The sequence below is a fragment of the Loxodonta africana genome, chromosome 9, assembly GCF_030014295.1.
Source record: "Loxodonta africana isolate mLoxAfr1 chromosome 9, mLoxAfr1.hap2, whole genome shotgun sequence".
Classification (NCBI taxonomy): Eukaryota; Metazoa; Chordata; class Mammalia; order Proboscidea; family Elephantidae; genus Loxodonta; species Loxodonta africana.
Window position 1 is genome coordinate 72387950 of NC_087350.1, and position 24191 is coordinate 72412140.

Sequence of the window (24191 nt, forward strand, 5' to 3'; positions counted from 1 at the left end):
AACACCAAATTGTTAAGGGAGTTGAAAGGTCCCTATTAGCAGCAGGAGACACAAATAGTCTTAGTTCCAGGGATAACCCTATAGAATTTTTGGGGGTCATGTCATGGGTGGTGATTTTGGCAGAACAAAATCAATATGATTTCTCTTAAGAATTAAAAAAAAAATTAATAGAAGCTATGTATGTTGCCCTTGAGTCAATTCCAACTCACAGTGACCCTATAGGACAGAGTATAACTGCCCCATAATGTTTCCAAGGAGCAGCTGGTGGATTTGAACTGTCAACCTTTTGGTTAGCAGCCAAGCTCTTAACCACTGCACCACCAGAGCTCTATGAATTGGAATGGGCTTGATGGCAGCAGGTTTGGCTCTTTTTTTTTGGTATGTATGTTGAGATTTTGGGAATCTGGCAAGATTTGGGTTGATTCATTTGCAAACCAAGACCATCCATATCCCTTTCCATTGGTATCATTGAATAAAATGCATCCACACAACTGATTTTAACGTAGTTTCCATGTAGTGTTATCATAATTTGAAAAGTCAGATTCTTTTACTGCTGCACTTCATTTACAAGACAGATACTGCTGAAGATCAACTTTAACTCTAAATATTGAAGTATAAATTGACCAAAAAGGAAGATGCTTATCATATGTGCTTAGGTAAATGGGAGCAGACATTATCCTTTCCCTCCTGTATTCTCAGGTCTACTAAATTCATTGATGGGTGTCAGCTAGACCAGGAAACCAGATGAAAGATTTTTACTTTTAAAAGAAGTACTAGATGATAGGAAGAAATATTGAGTTGGAGAAAGGAGTATGGAATATGAGACAGATGTTTGTTTTCATATTCCAGATTTTTCATTCACCTCTGGCGCAGTTCATTAAATTCCTCCAAGCATCGCTCAAGTTTAAAATGAGATGGTGGATTAGAATTTCTCTGAGTTAGTTTTGGCCCTGACATTATAGAAAAGAAAAAAAGGAATGTGTTGGAAAACCTTTATCTTAGCTGGAATCAGAAGTCATTTTAGAGAAAGGGAAAATAGATAAAATGACTTCGATGTGAGGATATAAGGTAAGGATGAAGGAGTGGGTGAGGACCCATCTGTGTGAGAAAAGGAAAAGGTATCCTTGTTTCGTTTCTGAAAAAGGGGGCAAGAAAGAGGATGGTAACAGAGGAACAAGAGCAAGAACCAGAAAACTGGGTGCAGTGTGGGGAAGGGCCAGTAGAGGAGCCCTTGGTGAAAGTAGTGGTGTATGCTGGTCAGAATGGACTTTGAGTTCTGGAAATGTCTAATATTCGCCTCCCTGGAAATAATCAGCAAAATGTTTCACAGTCACCCATGGTTTGGAGGTTTAAATTTAATAGAGCATGAAAAAGGCTGAGTTTTTTTCAGGGTTAACATGGTGAATATGAGGAACTACAAGTTGGTTGCTATTTCGGAGCATAAAGTGTGTGTGGTGTGGAGAATTGGGAGAAGAGGTTGGTTAAGCTGGCGACAATGAAAACACGCAGCCCTTGTGTGATAATCCATTTGAACTCTTGTATGGCAGTGAGTTTTAAACACATGTCTCTATACATGGTCAGTTGTGAGATACGTTGCAAGTAATTTCATGGTTTCTTTTCTAAGTAAAGAATGAATTCAAGATTATTTCCATATTAAAAAATGCCTTCTTGAGGACAGAAATCATTTGGCGTAACAGTGATTTGATTTTCCCTATTATCCTAGTCTAATCTGAAATTCCAAAGTGTGCCATACATCTATCATATTAAAATAAGTTTCAGTTTTATGAATCACAAGCAAATCCTCTCTTTGTAACTTTTACAAAAATTCTTCCTTGCCCAGCATGCCTGATCCTTACTGTGATTAGGTCCAATGCATCTTTGGATCAATTCTCAGAAGCAATCGTGGAGCAACTATCCCCAACAAAGAGTTAGAGTTCTGACACTTGTTTGCCTAGCACCCTGGGGCACACTTCTATTGTGGTAAGGTTATTGTTTATTTACTTAATTGTGTCCCCTATTTGATTGTGAGTTTTTTTTGAGAGCAGACTTTGTGTAATAAGATAGTTAATGGCTTATAGTATATTCTATAAATGTTGAATGAATGAATAATTAATATGATGTTGCTAGTGATACTGCCAGGACAATGACTGCTTTAAAGTACCACTAAAAATTTTTCCTTGGAAATTGGTTAAGTTCATGTTATTTAATATATACAGTGAATATTTCTACTCACTATTACAGATGTGCATGAAGGAATAAAATGGTTAAGACAAACTGTACAATAATTTCAAATTTTATTTTTCTGGGATTTACCCACTACCCCAAAGTTGAGATCTTCATATTTGTGCTGTGCCTGCTGATATACCTGATCACCTTGCTGGGCAATATTATTCTGATCTCCGTCAGCATCCTGGACTCCCACTTGCACACCCCCATGTACTTTTTCCTCAGTAACCTCTCCTTTCTGGACATCTGGTACACCTCTTCTGCTCTCACTCCAATGGTGGCAAACTTCGTTGCAGGGGAAAACAGCATCTCATTCTCAGGATGTGCTGCTCAGATGTACTTCTCTCTTGCCATGGGCTCCACCGAGTGTGTGCTCCTGTCCATGATGGCGTATGACCGGTATGTAGCCATCTGCAACCCCCTGAGATATCCCATCATCATGAACAGGAGGGTTTGTGCACACATTGCAGCTGGCTCCTGGGTGACGGGCTGCCTCACCGCCCTGGTGGAAACAATGTCTGTGCTACAGTTGTCTCTTTGTGGTAATAACACCATCAATCATTTCACTTGTGAAATTCTGGCTGTCTTGAAACTGGTTTATGTGGACACCTCCATGGCACAGTTAATCATGCTGGTGATCAGCATACTACTTCTTCCCATGCCAATGCTCCTTATTTGTATCTCGTATGCCTTCATCCTCTCCAACATTCTGAGAATCAGCTCTGTGCATGGACGAAGCAAAGCCTTTTCAACATGTGCAGCCCACCTGACTGTGGTAGTTTTGTTCTATGGCACAGCTCTCTCCATGTACCTTAAGCCTTCAGCTGTAGAGTCACAGGAAATAGATAAATTTATGGCTTTGGTATATGCTGGATTAACCCCCATGTTGAATCCTATCATCTATAGTCTACGGAACAAGGAGGTAAAAATGGCTGTAAAAAAGTGTGCTTTCTTTATTCCCAGTTGCAAATAATATTGATCAACATTAATGAAAGGATTGTTAAGGTGTCAATTTACACCAAAACATCAGGGTGGTGTAGGAAGACACACATTTTAAATATGTTATTTCCTAAGTCTCTTTTTGATTGACCACTGAAACTCTTAGATAACATAAAGATATTTTACCTAAACATATCTGAAACTTTTTTTAAAATTGTATTTTAGATGAAGGTTTACAGAACAAACTAGTTGCTGATTAAACAGTACACATATTGTTTTATGAAATTGGTTAACAACCCTGGGCATGTCAACACTCTCCCTTCTGAACGTTGGGTTCCCTATTACCAGTTTTCCTGTACCCTCCAGCCTTCTAGTCCTTGCCCCAGAGCTAGTGTACCCCTTTAATCTTGTTTTGTTTTATGGGCTTGTCCAGTCTTTGGCTGAAGGGTGAACCTCAGGAGTGACTTCATTACTAAGCCAAAAGGGTGTCTGGGGGCCAAACTTTCAGGATTTCTCCAGTCTCTGTCAGGCCAGCAAGTTTGGGTCTTTCTTTTTGAGTGAGAATTTTGTTCTACATTTTTCTCCAGCTCTATCCAGGACCCTCTATCGTGATCCCTGTCAGAGTAGTCAGTGATGGTAGCCATGCACCATCTAGTTGTACTGGACTTAGTCTGGTGGAGGCGGTGGTAGGTGTGGTCCATTAGTCCTTTGGACTAATCTTTCCCTTATATCTTTAGTTTTCTTCATTCTTCCTTGCTCCCAAAGGGGTGAGACCAGTGCAGTATCCTAGATGGCCACTCACAGGCTTTTAAGACCCCAGATGCTACTCACCAAAGTAGAATGTAGAACATATTTTTTATAAGCTATGTTTTGCCAGTCGAGCTAGATGTTCCCTGAGACCATGCTCCCCACAGCTCTCAGCCTAGCAGTTTGGTCCCTCAAGGAGTTTGGATATGTCTATGGAGCTTCTACGACCTTTTTTTTTTTTATGGAGCTTCTATGACCTTGACTTGTACAAGTTATGCTGGCTTCCCCAGTATTGTGTACTGTCTTACCCTTCACCAAAGTTACCACTTATCTAATGTCTATTTAGTGTTTTTTCGTCCCCACCCCTCCCCTCCCTCGTAACCATCAAAGATTGTTTCTTTTTGTGTGTAAACCTTTTCAGTACAGTAGTGGTCTCATACAATATTTGTCCTTTTGTGATTGACTTATTTCGCTCAGCATAATACCCTCCAGATTCATCTATGTTATGAGATGCTGCACAGATTCATTGTTGTTCTTTTTTGTTGCTTAATACTCCTTTGGAAAACCCTGGTGGTGTAGTGGTTAAGTGCTACAGCTGCTTAACCAAAGGGTCGGCAGTTCGAGTCCGCCAGGTGCTCCTTGGAAACTCTGTGGGGCAGTTCTACTCTGTCCTATAGGGTCGCTATGAGTTGGAATCAACTCTACGGCACTGGGTTTGGTTTTTTGTTTTTTTTGAATACTCATTGTGTTTATGTATCATAGTTTGTCTTTCTATTCATCTGTTGATGGGCATCTAGGTTGTTTCCATCTTTTTGCTATTGTGAACAATGCTGCAACGAACATGGGTATGCATATGTCTATTCATGTGACAACTCTGATTTCTCTAGGATATATTCGTAGGAGTGGGATTGCTGGATCATATGGTATTTGTATTTCTAACTTTCTAAGGAAGCGCCATATCATTTTCCAAAATGATTGTATCATCTTGCGTTCCCACCAACAATGCATAAGAGTTCTGATCTCCCCACAGCCTCACCAACATTTGTTATTTCCTGTTTTTTTTTAAATTGGTTTGTGCCAGTAATGCCAGGGTGAAATGGTATCTCATTTTGGTTTTGATTTGCATTTCTCTAATAGCTAGTGATCATTTCCTCATGTGCTTGCTGGCTGCTTGATTGTCTTCTTTGGTGAAGTGTCTGTTCCTTTCCTTTGCCTGTTTTTAAATTGGATTATTTGTCTTTTTGTTGTAGAGGTGTTGGATTTTCTCACAGATTTTAGAGATTAGTCCTTTGTGTGATTTCTAAGAGCCATTTTTTTTTCCCAGTCTGTAGGTTCTCTTTTTACTCTTTTGGTGAAGTCTTTGGATGAGCATAAGTGTTTAATTTTTAGAAGATCCCAGTTATTTAGCTGATCTTTTTTCTAGAGTTTATGTGTTGTTGATTGTGGTTTGTGTCCTGTTAATGCTGTGTATTAGGGCCTCTAGCATTGATCCTATTTTTTCTTCTATGAACTTCATTTTTTTTGGCTTTGTATTTAGGTCTTTGATCCATTTTGAATTAGTTTTTGTATATAGTGTGAAGTATGGGTCCTGTTTCACTCTTTTGCAGATGGACATCCAGTTTTGTCAGACTGTCTTTTCCCCATTTGATAGACTTTAGGCCCTTGTCAAAGATAAGGTGACCATAGGTGGATGGATTTACGTCTGGGTTCTCAATTCTGTTCCATTGTCCAAAGTTTCTGTCCTACTGTACCAGGCTGTTTTGACTACTGTTGCTGTATAGTAGGTTCTGAGATCAGGTAGTGTGAGTCCTCCTACTTTATTCTTCTTCTTCAATAGTTCTTTACTTATCTGGCGCTTCTTCCCTTTCCATCTCAAGTTATGATAAGTTTTTCCGTCTCTTTAAAGAATGTTGTCGGTATTTGGATTGGGATGGCATTATATTTGTAAATTGCTTTGGGTAGAATTGTCATTTTCACAATGTTGAGTCTACCTATCTATGAGCAGGGTATGTTTTTCCATTTATGTAGATTCTTTTGGTTTCTTGCAGTTGTGTTTTGTAGTTTTTTTTGTATACGTCTTTTACATCCCTGGATAGATTTATTCCTAAATGTTTACTTCTTAAGAGCTATTATAAATGGTACTGTTTCCTGATTTCATTGTTCACTGTATTGATGTATAGGAATCCAACTGATTTTCGTATGTTTATCCTGTATCCTGTGACTCTGCTGAATCTATTAGTTCCAATAGTTTTCTTGTGGAGTCTTTTGGATTTTCTTTGTATAGTATCATATCATCTGCAAATAGGGATAGTTTAACGTCTTCATTACTGATTTGGATGGCTTTTATTTCTTTTTCTTGCCTTATTGCTCTAGCTAGAACTTCCAGCACAATGTTAAACAGGAGTGGTGATAAAGGGCATCCTTGCCTTGTTCCTATTCTCAAGGGAAATGTTTTAAGCCTCTCTCCATTAAGAATGATGTTGGCCTTTGGTTTTATGTAGATGCCCTTTGTTATGTTAGGAAATTTCCCTTCTATACCTATTTTATTCAGAGTTTTTATCAGGAATGGGTGTTGAACGCTGTCTAATGCCTTTTCTGCATTATATAACAGGTCTCATAATAAGAAATTTTGGGGGGGGTTACAAAGAGTATAAAATCAACTGTAAAGCTAGTCTATTATAAAGTATGCAAAATTTTATGTATATAATATACAAATATAATAACTGTAGTAGATTTTTGAGCTACTTTATGATTTTTTTTTGCAGGACTAAATTTAGTGAAAGCAATCACATATTATCTAAATGTGTAACTGTATTTTACATGTGTATATATTTGCACATGCAGGTAGAAGTGTCTACATACAAATGTAAAGGGTCTGCACAAATATAGTCCTGAATGGAAGTGGGATGGAGGATCGTCAATGAGGAAAAAAAAGTCAGCATTTAGTAATACGTTTTTGATATAGGGTGCTGACATTATGTTTTAAATTCAAGGAAGCTGCAGAGTATGTCAGTGAATCTACCGATACCCTTTATATTGTACTTTTCCTGGCCACTTGGTTCCTCAAAGCTTAGGGTATAAGTTAATCTAGTAGCACTTACAAGGAAAAGGTGTGATCCCTATATTATAGAAATTACAATACTCAAAATCCACTGAATTGGTGTAAAAATATTGAAATATATGAATATATCTTAATATATTGAGCTCTGGTGGCACAGTGGTTAAGAGCTTGGCTACTAATGAAAGGGTCGGCAGTTTGAATCTGCCAGGGGCTCCTTGGAAACTCTATGGGGCAGTTCTACTCTGTCCTATAGGGTCGCTATGAGCTGGAATTGACTCGACGGCACTGGGTTTTGGTTTTATCTTCTTAGTGAATTCCCCTCTTCCTCTCTCCCCACTCTTGTAACTGTCAAAGAATGTTTTCTTCTGTTTTTAATTTTTTTCTTGAGTTCTTATAATAGTGGTCTCATACAATATTTGTCCTTTTGTGACTGACTCACTCATATAATGCCTTCCAGATTCCTTCATGTTGTGAGATGTTTCACAGATTCTTCATTATTCTTTATCGTTGCATAGTTTTTCATTATGTGTATATACAATAATTTGTTTATCCATTTTTCTGCTGATGGGGACCTATGTTGTTTCCATCTTTTTGTGAACAGTGCTGTAATGAACATCGGTGTGCATATATCTATTTGTGTGACAGCTCTTATTTCTCTAGGACATACTCCAAGGAGTGGGATTGCTGGATCCTATAGTACTTCTAGCTTTTTAAAAAAGCATCAAATCTCTTTCCAACGTGTTTGTACCATTTTACATTCACACCAGCAGTGTATAAGTGTTCCAGTCTCTGCACAACCTCTCTAACATTTATTATTTTGTGTTTTTTGGGTTAGTGCCAGCCTTTTTGGGGTGAGATGGTGTCTCATTGCTGTTTTGATTTGCGTTTCTCTAATGGCTAATAATCGTGAGCATTTCCCCATATATCTGTTAGTCACCTGAATGTCTTCTTTGGTGAGGTGTCTGTTCATATCCTTTGCCCATATTTTAATTGGGTTATTTGTCTTTTTCTTGTTGAGGTTTTGCAGTATCTTGTAGATTTTAGAGATTAGACTCTGATGGGATATGTTGTAGCCAATTTTTTTTTTCCCAGTCTGTACGTTTTCTTTTTACTCTTTTGGTGAAGTCTTTTGATGAGCATAAGTGTTTGATTTTTAGGAGCTCCCAGTTATCTAGTTTGTGTTCTGATGTTTGTGCATTGTTAGTTATGGCTTATGTTTGGTTTAGACTATGTATTAGGGCTCCTAGCATTGTCCCTATTTTTTCTTTCATGGTCTTTATTGCTTTAGATTTTATATTTAGGTCTTTCTTCCATTTTGAATTAGTTTTTCTACATGGTGTGAAGTATGGGTCTTGTTTCATTTTTTTTTGCAGATGAATATCCAGTTATGCCAGCACCATTTGTTAGAGAGGCTGTCTTTTCTCCATCAAAAAAAATTTTTTTATTGTACTTTAAGAGAAAGTTTAAAAATCAAGTCAGTCTCTCATACAAGTATTTATATACACCTTGTTATATACTCCTAGTTGCTCTCCCCTCAATGAGACAGCATACTCCTTTCCACTCCCTATTTTCGTGTCCATTTGGCCAGCTTCTGGCCACATCTGCCCTCTCTTCTCCCATCTAGACAGGAGCTGCCAACATAGTCTCATGTGTCTATCTGATCCATGAAGCTCAGTCCTCACCAGTATCATTTTCTATCCCATATTCCAGTCCAATCCCTGTCTGAAGAATTTGCTTTGGGAATGGTTCCTGTCTTGGGCTAACAGAAGGTCTGGGGACCATGAACACTGGCGTCCTTCTAGTCTCAGTTAGACCATTAAGTCTGGTCTTTTTATGAGAATTTGAGGTCTGCATCCCACTGCTCTCATGCTCCCTCAGGGGATATCTGTTGTGTTCCCTGTCAGGACAGTCATCGGTTATAGCTGGGCACCATCTAATTCTTCTGGTCTTAGGCTGATGTAGTCTCTGCTTTATGTGGCCCTTTCTGTCTCTTGGGCTCATAATTACCTTGTATCTTTGGTGTTCTTCATTTTCCTTTGCTCCAGGTGGGTTGAGACCAGTTGATGCATCTTAGGTAGCTGCTTGCTAGTGTTTAAGACCCCAGATGCCACTCCCAAAGTGAGATGCAGAATGTTTTCTTAAAAGATTTTATTATGCCAGTTGACTTAGATGTCTCCTGAAACCATGGTCCCCAAACCCCCACCCGCCTATGCTGGCCTTTGAAGTGTTCAGTTTATTCAGGAAACTTCTTTGCTTTTGGTTTCGTCCAGTTGTGCTGACCTCTTCTGTATTGTGTTGTCTTCTTCACCTGAAATAGTTCTTGTCTACTATCTATTCAGTGAATACCCCTCTCCCTCCCTCCCTCCCATCAAAGAATATTTTCTTCCCCATTTAAACTATTTCTCAAGTTGTTATAATAGTGATCTCATACAGTATTTGTCCTTTTGCAACTGACAATTTTGCTCAGTATAATGCCTTCCAGATTCCTCCATGTTATGAAATGTTTCACAGATTCGTCACTGTTCTTTATCAATGTGTAGTATTCCATTGTGTGAATATACCATAATTTATTTATCCATTCATCCGTTGATGGGCACCTCGGTTGCTTCCATCTTTTTGCCACTGTAAACAGTGCTGCAGTGAACATGGGTGTGCATATATCTGTTCATGTAAAGGCTGTTATTTCTCTAGGATATATTCTAAGGAGTGGGATTGCTGGATTGTATGGTAGTCTATTTCTAGCTTTTTAAGGAAGCACCAAATCGGCTTCCAAAGTGGTTGTACCGTTTTACATTCCCACCAGCAGTATGTAAGTGTTCCAGTCTCTCCACAACCTCCCCAACATTTATTACTTTGTGTTTTTTGGATTAATGCCAGTCTTGTTGGAGTGAGATGGAATCTCATTGTAGTTTTGAATTGCATTTCTCTAATGGCTAAAGATCGTGAGCATTTCCTTGTGTATCTGTTAGCTACCTGAATGTCTTCTTTAGTGAAGTGCTTGTTCATATTCTTTGCCCATTTTTTAACTGGGTTATTTGTCTTTAGGTAGTTAAGTTTTTTTAGTATCATGTAGATTTTAGAAATCAGAAGCTGATCAGAAATGTTATAGCTAAAAACTTTTTCCCAGTCTCTAGGTAATCATTTTACTTCTTTGGTGAAGTCTTTGGATGAGCATAGGTGTTTGATTTTTAGGAGCTCCCAGTTATCTAGTTTCTCTTCTGGTGTTTGTGCATTGTTAGTAATGTTTTGTATACTGTTTATGCCATTTGTTAGGGCTCCTAGCATTGTCCCTATTTTTTCTTCCATGATCTTTATCGTTTTAGTTTTTATATTTAGTCCTTTGATTCATTTTGAGTTCGTTTTTGTGCATGGTGTGAGGTATAGGCCTTGTTTCATTTTTTTGCAGATGGATATCATTATGCCAGCACCATTTGTTAAAGAGACTGTCTTTTTCCCATTTAACTGACTTTGGGCCTTTGTCAAATATCAGCTGCTCATATGCGCATAGGTTTATGTCTGGATTCTCCATTCTGTTCCATTAGTCTGTGTCTCTGTTGTACCAGTACCAGGCTGTTTTGACTACTGTGGCAGTATAATAGTCTCTAAAATTAGGTAGAATGAAGCTTCCTACTCTGTTTTTCTTTTTCAGTGATGCTTTACTTATCCGGGGTCTGTTTCCCTTCCATACGAAGTTGATTTGTTTCTCCATCTCATTAAAAAATGTCATTGGAATTTGGATTAGAATTGCATTGTATCTATAGACCGCTTTTCGTAGAGCAGACATTTTTACAATGTTAAGTCTTCCTATCCATGAGCAAGGTACGTTTTTCCTCTTCGGGTTTCTTGCAGTAGTTTCTTGTAATTTTCTTTGTACAGGTCTTTTATGTCTCTGGTAAGATTATTCCTAAGTATTTTATCTTCTTGGGGGCTACTGTCAATGGTATTGATTTGGTGATTTCCTCTTTGATGTTCTTTTTGTTGGTGTAGAGGAATCTAACTGATTTTTGTATGTTTATCTTGTATCGTGATGCTTTGCTGAGCTCCTCTAATAGTTTCAGTAGTTTTCTTGAGGATTCTTCAGGGTTTTCTGTGTATAAGATCATGTCATCTGTAAATAGAGATACTTTTAGTTGTTCCTTACCAATCTGGGTGCCCTTTATTTCTTTATCTAGCCTGATTGCTCTGGCTAGGAGCCCCAGCTCAATGTTGACTAAGAGTGGTGATAAAGGGCATCCTTTTCTGGTTCCCGATCTCAGGGGGAATGCTTTTAGACTCTCTCCATTTAGCATGATGTTGGCTGTTGGCTTTGTATAAATGCCCTTTATTATGTTAAGGAATTTTTCTCTATTCCTATTTTGCTGAGAGTTTCCATCATAAACCGGAGTTGAACTTTGTCAAATGCCTTTTCTGCATCAATTGATACGATCCTGTGGTTCTTGTCTTTTATTTTATTCATATGATGGATTACATTAATTGTTTTTCTAATGTTGAACCATCCCTGCACACCTGGTATGAATCCCACTTGGTCATGGTGAATTATTTTCTTGATGTGTTGGTGAATTCTATCGCCTAGGATTTTGTTGAGGATTTTTGCATCTAGGTTCATGAGGGATATAATAGGTCTGAAATTTTCTTTTTTTGTGGGGTCTTTACCTGGTTTTGGTATCAGGGATTTGCTAGCTTCTAGAATGAGTTTAATAGCATTCTGTCCTTTTCTATGCTCTGAAATACCTTCAGTAGTAGTGGTGTTAACTCTTCTCTGAAAGTTTGGTAGAACTCTGCAGTGAAGCCGTCTGGGCCAGGGTTTTTTTTTTTGTTGTTGTTGGGAGTTTTTTAATTACCTTTTCAATCTCTTGTTATAAGTTTATTTAGTTGTTCTACCTCTGTTTGTGTTAAAGTAGGCAGTGTGTTTCTAGGAATTCATCCATTTCTTCTAGGTTTTCAAATTTGTTAAAGTGCAATTTTTCATAGTAATGTGATATGATTCTTTTAATTTCAGTTGGGTCTGTTGTGATATCACCCATCTCATTTCTTATTTGGGTTATTTGCTTCCTTTCCTGTTTTTATTTTGTCAGGTTGGCCAGTGGTTTATCAATTTTGTTAATTTTTTCAAAGAACCAGCTTTTGGTCTTGTTAACTCTTTAATTGTTTTTCTATTCTTTATTTCATTTAATTCTGCTCTAATTTTTATTATTTGCTTTCTTCTGATGTTTGAGGGTTTCTTTTGTTGCTCTCTTTCCATTTGTTCAAGTGGTAGGGATAATCCTTTGATTTTGGCCCTTTCTTCTTTTAGTATGTGTGCGTTTATTGATATAAATTGACCTCTGAGCACTGCTTTCACTGCGTCCCAAAGGTTCTGAAGGAACGGTTTTCATTCTCTTTGGATTATATGAATTTCTTTATTCCACCCTTCATGTCTTCTATAACCCAGTCTTTTTTGAGCAGGGTATTGTTCAGTTTCCAAGTGTTTGATTTCTTTTCCCTGCTTTTTCTATTACTGATTTCTAGTGTTATGGCCTTATGGTCAGAAGAGATGCTTTGTAATATTTCAGTGTTTTGGATTCTGCTAAGGCTTGTTTTATGACCTAATATGTGATGTATTCTAGAGAATGTTCCATGTGCAGTAGAAAAGAAAGTATAATTGGCTGCGGTTGGGTGGAGTGTTCTGTATATGTCTATGAGGTCAAGTTGGCTGATTGTGGCATTTAGATCTTCCATGTCTTTACTGAGCTTCTTTCTGGATGTTCTGTCCTTCACCTATAGTGGTATGTTGAAGTCTCCTAGTATAACTGGGGAGCTGTCTATCTCACTTCTCAATGCTGTTAGAGTTTGTTTTATATATCTTGCAGCCCTGTCATTGGGTGAATAAATATTTAATATGGTTATATCCTCCTGGTATATTGTCCCTTTAATCATTATATAGTGTCCTTCCTTACCCTTTGTGGTGGATTTAACTTTAAAGTCTATTTTGTCAGAAATTAATACTGCTACTCCTGCTCGTTTTTGTTTGTTGTTTGCTCGATATGTATTTTTTCCATTCCTTGAGTTTGAGTTTGTTTGTGTCTCTAAGTCTAAGGTGTGCCTTTTATAGGCAGAGTATAGACAGATTGTGTTTTTTTAATCCATTCTGCCACTGTCTATTGGTGCATTTAGTCCATTTACATTCAGTGTAATCATGGATAGATATGTGTTTAGTGCTGTCATTTTGATGTCTTTTTTTTGTGTGTTGTTGACAGTTTCTTTTTCTCACATAATTTTTGTGCTGAGTAGTTTATCTTTATGTATTGTCTTTTCCTCTTATTCGTTGTAATTGATTTTGTTTCTTCAGAGTCTCTATTTTTTTCCTGTGTTTTATTTTGATGAATAGGATTGTTAGTCTCCTTTGTGGTTGTCTTAATATTTATGCCTATTTTTCTAAGTTTAACCTAACTTTTATATCTTTATATCACCTTGTCTTCCTCTCCATGTGGAAGATCTATGACTGCATTTCTTAGTCTCTGTTTATTGCTTTAATGTTTTCTTCTTTTATGTAATGACATCATCTTTTTCCCTGTTTTGAGTGTTTTTTTATCTTGATTTATTTTCATGATTTTCCTGTCTGGACTGACATCTGATTGCTCTTTTCAGTGTTCTAGTCTTGGACTGATATCTGATATTATTGATTTTCTAACCAGAGAACTCCCTTTAGTATTTCTTATAGTTTTGGTTTGGTTTTTACAAATTCCGTAAACTTCTGTTTATCTGGAAATTTCCTAATTTCACCTTCATATTTGAGAGGTGGCTTTGCTGGATATGTGATTCTTGGCTTGCAGTTTTTTTCATTCAATTCTTTGTTTAAGTCATCCCATTGCCTTCTTGCCTGCATGGTTTCTGCCGAGTAGTCCGAGTTTATTCTTATTGACTCTCCTTTGTAGGTGACTTTTTTTTTTTTTTTAATATCCCTAGCTGCTCTTAAAATTCTCTCTTTATCTTTGGTGTTGGCAAGTTTGATTGTAATATGTCTTGGTGACTTTTTTTTGAATTGCACTTTATGTGGAGTTCGATGAACATCTTGGATAGATATTTTCTCATCTTTCACAATATCTGGGACGTTTTTTGCCAACAAATCTTCAACAATTCTCTCTCTATATTCTGTTATCCCTCCCTGTTCTGATACTTCAATCACTCGTATGTTATTCCTCTTGATAGAATTCCACATGATTCTTAGGATTTCTTCATTTTTTAAAATCCTTTTATCTGATTTTTCTTCAAATATATTGGTGTCAAGTATTTTGTATTCAATCTCACTAATTCTGGCCTGCACTTCCACAATTCTGCTCCTCTGACTTTCTACTGAGTTGTCTAATTCTGTAATTTTATTAACCTTCTGAATTTCTGATTGCCGTCTCTCTATGGATTCTTGCATATTAAATTTTTTGTTATGTTCTTGAATAACCTTTTTAATTTCAACTACATTATCTGTGTGTTCCTTTGCTTGTTCTACATATTGCCTTATCTCCTTCCTGATCTCATTCCTGATGTCTTGAAGAATTCTGTATATTAATTTTTTTTATTCTGCCTCTGGTAATTTCAGGAAAGCACTTTCTTCCGGAACATCCCTTGATTCTATTTTTGAGAACTTGTTGAAGCAATCAGGTGCTCCTTGGAAACTCTATGGAGCAATTCTACTCTGTCCTATAGGGTTGCTATGAGTTGGAATTGACTCAACAGCAACTTTTTTTTTTTTTTGGCTTTATGTCAATAAATAAAGTCCCATGATTTTTTGTAGTCTTTGCAATATTTATTTTTAATACATGAATGTTTCATTAAGTGGACTTCCTAAATTTAGCTAACTATCCTCATGTGATTGGACATTTTAATTTGTTTCACATTAAATATATATATGTGTGGATATTGATCTCTCTCTTTTCTCCTTTACTGGATTATTAGGAGATTAGGACAAATCTGCAGAGATAGGAATATAGAATGAAAGGATATGAGTTATGAGATGATTGTTGGTATACATGTCAAATTGTTTTTGTAAAACTTACCACTTCACATTGCTGCTGGAAATATTTACTTGAGCCATGTTCTGTACAAGTTTCCTGGCACCAGAGAAAATGTTTAAACATATTTATTATTTATAGAGGTATAAAGTATTACATTACTTATTCTAGTTTTCATTTCTAATATTTCCAATAAAATTGAACATATCCACTGTATTTATTATTGTATTTTATCTTACATTGTCTGTTTATGCCCTTTGCTTAACTATCTCCTAGAGTTTTGATACTATTCCTTTGAATTTGCATTTATTCTTAATAGATTACATAATGAACGCCTTGCTCTTCAAATATTTAGCAAATATTTTTCTACTGGTGTTTTTCCATTTTATGTTTGGAATGTCAGTTTTACTTTCATTGAGGTTGGAGTTTTATATGATCCCTGAAAGTTTTAAAATAATTTTTTTCCTAGGGTTTGATTTTTTTTTTTATTTTGTATTAGCCATGAACATGTATGTTATTTTGTGTCTAAGGCATAGGAGAAATAGGTATTTTAAAAATGTTAACAAATTTTTCAAAAAAGTTTATTAAAACTATGTCACTATGTCCCTCCTTGTTTATTCACCAAGTAATTAAGCACCTGTTACAGGCCAGGCACTATGGTCAGCATAGAACATGTTGAGATGAACTTGGACACAGTCCTTGCCCTTGTAGAACCTACAGTCTAGCGGGTAGAACATGCTGGACAAAAAGAATGGTATTACATAATGGGCCTTAAGGCCAAGCAAATTTCAAATCTCTATATGAGCATACTGCAAGGGGAGGTAACGCAGCCTCTGGGTCAGGAAAGACCTAATGGACATCAATCTGCAGCCTCATTTCTTGTATCTATGCAAAATGGATAGGCATATGCTATTCTGAGTCAGACTAATCTTATGGGGGGCAGAGAAGAATTCGGTGGGAAGCAATGTTTCATTTGAGACCTGATGGATGAGTAGGAGTTATTCAGGCTAGAGCAGGAGGAAGAATGATATAGACAGAGGGAAGGATAATGCTAAAAAGGTCTAGAGGGAAGAGAGCATGGGAGGTCAAAGTCCATTGAAATAGGAATACAATATGAAGGAAGGAGTGGAATAGAAGAATTTTGATAAGATAAGGTTTCAGTGGACAGTAGAGTCCTGATCATGGTGGGCCTCGTAAATAATGTTAATAAATTTGAATCTTACCTAAAAAACACGTAGCAGGAGTGAGATTAATTTATCCATTTATCAGTTGAGGAAGCTGAAGCCCAAAGATACTGAGTGGCTTCCCAGGTCACATGGTATACTTCCAGTAAAGCTAGCCTGGAGCTTACATCTCTGGTATTAAGCCCAGGAGGTGATTCTTCTGCCAGGCCTGTCTCCTCAAGGAAGATTCTCAAGGGCTGCCTCATTCTGTACCAGCATTCCTTACACAACTACGGTGATTTTCATGAAGGAGCACTGTTGAATCTTCCCAGTTTTCAGGGCCTTCTGCCAGATGTACTATATGAATTGGTTTGAGGGTGTGGTCAGGTGGTGAGGAATGAATAAGGCAGGACAAGGCCAGAGAAATGATTAAGGTTTCTCTGTCTTGCCAGGATGAGTATTCTCATTGTTCTTGGTTGAGGGCAACAGCAACTAACTCTGGTTATCTTAATCACAAATAATAATAATTTATTGGAAGTGTGACAGGTAGCTTGTAGAATTAGGAATAAGGCTTCAGGACCACGCTTGGGAAATGGGCAGGCACTAGGGAGAACCAGGTAATGCTTAAGCACTACTGCTGGCATCGCTTCCTTTAGACACTTGAGATGCTGCCACTGCATTCTCAACACTGCTGTCAATACAGTGACTAATTCTCAGTTCTGAGTCTTGGTTTACTCATTCAAGACTTAAGGTTTGGGAAGGGACAATATGATTGACAATGTCTGGGGTAGTGTCCATGGCCTAACTGTCAGAGGGAAGAGAGAGGAAGAACTGGCACTCTTCTCAGCTGTCATGGGAGGTAAGGTCCTGCCCATAATTGTATATTACCTCCCATGGTCAAAACTATGACACATGTCCCCTTCAGAAAGGAAGGAGGCTGAGATACTCATCTTGTAAGAATTGCCTTCACCCCTGTCACGATGTAAGCCAAGCCAAACCATTTCTTTTTCTCTATGTCTTTTTATGAAATTCTTACTGAATTCTTATGTGTAGTAATTGTTATCAATTTCTGAAATTTATTCTCTTCCAGTATTCCAAATTGTCTTGGAAGAAGTACAGTCAGAATGCTCCTTAGAAGCAAGGATGGCGAATCTATGTCTCACATACTTTGGACATGTTGTCAGGAGGAATCAGTCCCTGGAGAAGGACATCATGTTCAGCAAAGTAGAGGGTCAGCATAAAAGAGGAAGACCCTCAATGAGTTGATTGACACAGTGGCTGTAACAGTGGGCTCAAGTATAGCAACAAATGTGAGAATGGTGCAGGACCGGGCAGTGTTTCATTCTGTTGTGCATAGGGTTGCTGTGAGTCGAAACTGACTCGACGGCACCTAAAAAAAACACACCAACAATATTCCAAATTTCTTTTTTGTGTAGCACAATAACTATTTTGAATACTGTTGCTATTCTGCTTTTATTTTTTGTCTTAAATTTTTTTCTGTCTATTTCTCTAAAAAGTAGTTATTTTGTAATTATGTTGTTGTTGTTGTTAGGTGCCGTCGAGTCGGCTCCGACTCATAGCAACCCTATGCACAACAGAATGAAACACTGCACAGCACTGCGCCATCCCCACAATTGTTGCTATGCTCGAGCTCATTGTTGCAGCCACTGTGTCAACCCACCTCGTTCAGGGTCTTCCTCTTTTCTGCTGACCCTGTACTCTGCCAAGCATGATGTTCTTCTCCAGGGACTGATCCCTCCCGACAACATGTCCAAAGTATGTAAGACCCAGTCTCGCCATCCTTGCCTCTAAGGAGCATTCTGGCTGCACTTCCTCCAAGACAGATTTGTCTGTTCTTTTGGCAGTCCGTGGTATATTCAATATTCTTCGCCAATACCACAATTCAAAGGTGTCAACTCTTCTTCAGTCTTCCTTATTCATTGTCCAGCTTTCACATGCATATAATGTGTTTGAAAATACCATGGCTTGGGTCAGGTGCACCTTAGTCTTCAAGATGACATCTTTGCCCTTCAACACTTAAAAGAGGTCCTTTGCAGCAGATTGGCCCAATGCAATGCGTCTTTTGATTTCTTGATTGCTGCTTCCATGGCTGTTGATTGTGGATCCGAGTCAAATGAAATCCTTGACTACTTCAATCTTTTCTCCATTTATCATGATGTTCCTCATTGGTCCAGTTATGAGGATTTTTGTTTTCTTTATGTTGAGGTGTAATCCACACTGAAGGCTGTGGTCTTTGATCTTCATTAGTAAGTGCTTCAAGTCCTCTTCACTTTCAGCAAGCAAGGTTGTGTCATCTGCATAACGCAAGTTGTTAATGAGTCTTCCTCCAATCCTGATGCCCCGTTCTTCTTCATATAGTCCAGCTTCTCAGATTATTTGTTCAGCATGCAGATTAGATAGGTATAGTGAAAGAATACAGCCCTGACGCACACCTTTCCTGATTTTAAACCAATCAGTGTCCCCTTGTTCTGTCCAAACAACTGTCTCTTGATCTATGTAAAGGTTCCTTATGAGCACAATTAAGTGTTCTGGAATTCCCATTCTTTGCAGTGTTATCCATAGTTTGTTATGATCCACACAGTCGAATGCCTTTGCATAGTGAATAAAACACAGGTAAACATCCTTCTGGTATTCTCTGCTTTCAGCCAGGATCCATCTGACATCAGCAATGATATCCCTGGTTCCACGTCCTCTTCTGAAACCGGCCTGAATTTCTGGCAGTTCCCTGTCAGTATACTGCTGCAGCCATTTTTGAATGATCTTCAGCAAAATTTTGCTTGGGTGTGATATTAATGATATTGTTGTATAATTTCCACATTTGGTTGGATCACCTTTCTTGGGAATAGGCATAAATATGGATCTCTTCCAGTCAGTTGGTCAGGAAGCTCTCTTCCATATTTCTTGGCATAGATGAGTGAGCACCTCCAGCACTGCATCTCTTTGTTGAAACATCTCAATTGATATTCCATCAATTCCTGGAGCCTTGGTTTTCACCAATGCCTTCAGAACAGCTTGGACTTCTTCCATCAGTACCGTCGGTTCCTGATCACATGCCACCTCTTGAAATGGCTGAATATTGACTAATTCTTTTTGGTATAATGACTGTGTATTCCTTCCATCTTCTTTTGATGCTTCCTGTGTCTTTTAATATTTTCCCCATGGAATCCTTCACTATTGCAACTCGAGGCTTGAATTTTTTCTTCAGTTCTTTCAGCTTGAGAAATGCCAGGCATGTTCTTCTCTTTTGGTTTTCCATCTCCAGCTCTTTGCACATGTCATTATAATACTTTACTTTGTCTTTTCGAGAGGCCCTTTGAAATCTTCTGTTCGGTTCTTTTACTTCATGAATTCTTCCTCTTGCTTTAGCTGCTTGACACTCAAGAGCAAGTTTCAGAATCTCCTCTGACATCCATCTTGGTCTTTTCTTTCTTTCCTGTCTTTTCAGCAACTTCGTGCTTTCTTCATGGATGATGTCCTTGATGTCATTCCACAACTCATCTGGTCTTCGGTCTCTAGTGTTCAATGCGTCAAATCTATTCTTGAGATGGTCTCTAAATTCAGGTGAGATATACTCAAGGTCATATTTTGGCTCTCATGGACTTACTCTGATTTTCTTCAGTTTCAGTTTGAACTTGCATATGAGGAATTGATGGTCTGTTCCACAGTCGGCACCTGGCCTTGTTCTGACTGATGATATTGAGCTTTTCCATCGTCTCTTTCCACAGATGTAGTCAATTTGATTTCTGTGTGTTCCATCTGGCGAGGCCCATGTGTAGAGTCGCTGTTTATGTTGGTGAAAGAAGGTATTTGCAATGAAGAAGTCATTGGTCTTGCAAAATTCTATCATTCGATCTCCGGCATTGTTTCTATCACCAAGGCCATATTTTCCAACTACTGATCCTTCTTCTTTGTTTCCAACTTTTGCATTCCAGTCGTCAGTAATTATAAATGCATCTTGATTGCATGTTCGATCAATTTCAGACTGCAGCAGCTGATAAAAATCTTCTATTTCTTCATCTTTGGCCCTAGTGGTTGGTGGGTAAATTTGAATAATAGTCATATTAACTGGTTTTCTTTGTAGGCGTTTGGATATTATCCTATCACTGACAGCGTTGTACTTCAGATTAGATCTTGAAACGTTCTTTTTGACGATGAATGCAACGCCATTCCTCTTCAAGTTGTCATTCCCAGCATAGTAGACTATATGATTGTCCAGTTCAAAACACCAGTCCATTTCAGCTCACTAATGCCTAGGATATCAATGTTTATGCGTTCCATTTCATTTTTGATGATTTCCAATTTTCCTAGATTCATACTTCGTACATTCCAGGTTCCGATTATTAATGGACGTTTGCAGCTGTTTCTTCACATTTTGAGTTGTGCCACATCAGCAAATGGAGGTCCTGAAAGCTTTACTCCATCCACATCATTAAGGTCGACTCTACTTTAAGGAGGCAGCTCTTCTCCAGTCATCTTTTGAGCTCCTTCCAACCTAGGAGGCTTATCTTCCAGCACTATATCAGACAATGTTCTGCTGCTATTCATAAGGTTTTCACTGGCTAATGCTTTTCAGAAGTAGACTGCTGGGTCCTTCTTCCTAGTCTGTCTTAGTCTGGAAGCTCAGCTGAAACCTGTCCTCCATGGGTGACCCTGCTGGTATCTGAATACCAGTGGCATAGCTTCCAGCATCACAGCAACACACAAGTCCCCACAGTACGACAGACTGACAGAGACGTGGGGGTTTATAATTATAGAACAACGTATAATTAGTAGAACATTTATAAAACATCGAATATTATAAAGTAGAAAATAAAATGACTTATCCTTCACTCACAGTTTAAATTTGGATTTATTTCTTTCATGCATCTTTCCATATACATGTGTGGGTATGAACATATTTTTTTATATATACATATATTTATATGTATGTATACAAATTTTATTTTACTCATGTTTCTGCCTTATAAAATTGTGATCATGCAATATTTATAATATGTTCTGTTTTTTAAAATTACTTAATCTTATAGTTAACATTTTTATGCTTTAGAATGGATGCCTAATATTACATTCTACTATAATCTGTGATTTACTTAAACTTTACTAGGGATAGTAAGTTTGTTTCAATTTAAAAAATATAAAATTGATGTCATGAACAGTCTTATAATTAAAATTTTATTTTTACTGATTTTTAAAAGTTATTTATATATGAGGTATATAACTTTCACCAGTTGATAACTTATCTCTAATTTTATTCATGGCATTACTAGCTATTACATTGGGATAACCCCCTATTACCATATATCAGACAAGGGCCAAAGGGAAAACAGAAACATTTATAAGTATTTCAAACAGGTGGAATGTTATGTAAAGAATTGGTTACACAGGTGATAGAAAAGCTGAGAAATCAAACAAGGTACAGTGAAGCAAGAAGGGCAGAGAAGGGTAGAAAATGAAACTGAGAGCAACAGGCAAATGGCCAGTACATTTTGGCTTTCTCCACCTGAACCCTGAGTATCATTTTCAAATGCTGCTGTTTTACTACTGTGAAAAACAGCTTTCTGATGTTTTTCGCATCTCCCCAACACTGTGCTCTTGCCTTTAGCCCTTACCGCCTCTAGGTGAGCTAGTTAAAACATCTGCTTCCTTCCCAAAGGTAATTCCTTGGGATGATGTTCTTCCATGCATACATCCATCACTGTCTTATCTGAATTATTTCTAGCTGAGGTGTTTTTTAAACTGTTTGTGGCATTTGAATAGCCGTTTCCTTAGTTTAGTCATATGAAAAGAAAACATGCAACTATTCAAACTTTAGAACTTTTCACATTGTAGGTGATGAGACACATTTTTGGAGGAGGGTGACACTTTAATAGACCATTTGAATTTATAAAATTATGACCTATGTCCTAGCTTTGATGAGACAGAATGAAAAAATGGTAACTAAACCTTCTCCGCCAAAAATGAGAAGAAAAATTTTATTAGCTTGAAACACTGTTCTGATGTGACTGATTTGGGAGCTTCGTTTAAGAAGTGTTTGTTACAGGACTTTGAAGGACCCTAGGGACTAGGGGTATGGAGAAGAAGCAGGGAAGAAATGGGTAAACAGTTCTGTTCTTGGCAAGAAATCTTAGCCACATGATGTCAGACTAGAACCTGAGAAGATGACCAGTAAGGGATTCTGTGTGACCAAGGGTGGTCAATGAACTTCAGAAACAATGATGTTGAACATCTAGTTTTAAGTTGTTCCCTGTTGAGTGCTGTATTTTTTTTTTCCCATTATCTTTAAACCTTCAGTCAAGTCTATTTTACCTTGGTTAGTGGTTCTGTGGTTAATGAAGTGCGTTCATATTTGGTTGAAGCAGTTCAAGGAAAGGAGAGCACTGAATGCAGGAATAGTGATAAGGTGGCCAAGGTGTAGAGAATGTCAGAAGCATCAATAGTAACAGATGGTAATGAGGAGGTAGGCATTTTGAGAGGACTCAGGACATTCTGCACATACTCATGAGGAGAGCTTGCATTATTTTATTTCATTATTCAATGCAATAGTGATTGGAAACATAGGTTGGAAACTTAGATATATCTATATAATGATAGTTTTTAATACTTTTTCATATTTTCCCTTAATTCTATATATTTATTTATATTTTATTTCAAATTGATGAATGGAGAGGGGTAGATGAAAGGGATTTATTATTGTTTCCCAGTATAAACCTGTACCTGTATCAATATTTCCATCTATGTCATCTGTTTATATTTATCATTATCTTATAATAATGTAAATCAGATAGATAGGGATTTTATGCCAATTAATCTGCATAATAGGTATTTCTGCTTAGCTGAATTCTTTAGAGGTGCCACAGTGTGGAGTGGGATGGAATTAGAAATTAGATTGTAGAATTACAATGGAAAACTGAATAACTTGATAACTTCTAGGGTTTTTTGTTTTGTTTTAAATACATACATAGTGGGAAATGGTGATGGTTGAACAACATGAAAAACGTTATTAGTGTCACTGAAGACTGTTGAAATGGCTCCTAGGTTTCTATTACATAATTTCAAAATTTACAAATTTGTTGTAAATTTAGAAATGCCACTCATTTATACAGGCATGTGTAAAGATTCCAGGTTTCAGAGCCAAATGCAATAGTTTTTAGATTATTTGTACAATAACACTCACTAACTAATTTAACAAAGATAAATGATTTAATATATATAAATTCATTATAACAATGCCTGGAACATTGTAAGCTGCTGTTATTATTATCCAAGAGTTAATGTACCTAAATGAGTTTCTTCTATAATGTTATCAATAGGATGTGGTAGGATGAACAAAGGTCTGGACAAAACCATTAGAATACATTTGGACTAACAATTTCAGCTCCTAAGACTCCCGATTGGTTAGTTGAAATAGATTAATGTGTCTGATATAATTAGGTCTTCAGGGCATTATTTTTGAAGTTTCTGAAAGTTTTACGTACCTTTCTCCTGAGATAGTTTAAAGTTATGGCTTAAAAAATTGCAGAAGTCCCTAAGAGCAAGAAGTATTTAAGTTGCTTCCCTGAGGTTCGGGAAGATTCCTTAGAGAACTTCCCGGGCCTTCACAATGGGGCAGAGTTTTTACCTAGGCTTCCAGGGCAAATGAAATCTGCCACATTCTCAAACTTAACTGCCTAATATTCATTCTTCTCTTACTTTTGAACTAGCAGAACCAAAATATGTTTTCTTTTAAATCATATTTGGCTGTTATGTTGAGAATGTTTTAAAACAATTTTGAGATGTTACCTTTGCCATCAGTGTTATCCGGACAATAAGTTCTATAACTTTGTGGCTCCGTATTGGTAACCCCTTCTTCAGAAATTCATCAGTCTAGTGGAAAATATTGTAAAAGAGGCTGCAAATAGAAGATCAAGGCAAAAAAAATCTGCTGTGTTGTAACCTAGGAGGCAAAGAAAGCTTTCATTTAGAGGTAATTTCTGAAAACATGCTAAGAGGGAGTCAGTTTTAGGAATGGAGTTGAAATAAGCCATGAATTTTAGGGGCGGAATCTTCATA

General features: G+C 37.4%; 1 protein-coding gene across 2 annotated transcripts; it reads left to right on the top strand.

Annotated features, from left to right (window-relative positions):
* The first annotated feature begins 412 nt into the window (after nucleotides 1-412).
* On the top strand, nucleotides 413-8641 carry LOC100674600 (olfactory receptor 13F1-like). Of its 2 annotated transcripts, XM_064290894.1 has the most exons (2): nucleotides 413-3168; nucleotides 8617-8641. In XM_064290894.1, exons 1-2 carry the CDS (start codon nucleotides 2261-2263, stop codon nucleotides 8639-8641), a joined length of 933 nt encoding a protein of 310 aa, XP_064146964.1. In that variant the 5' UTR covers nucleotides 413-2260. The 2 variants fall into 2 exon arrangements, with proteins under 2 accessions (XP_064146964.1, XP_023401090.1); XM_023545322.2 differs by lacking the exon at nucleotides 8617-8641 and having other exon boundaries at nucleotides 413-3319.
* Nucleotides 8642-24191: the final 15550 nt, after the last annotated feature.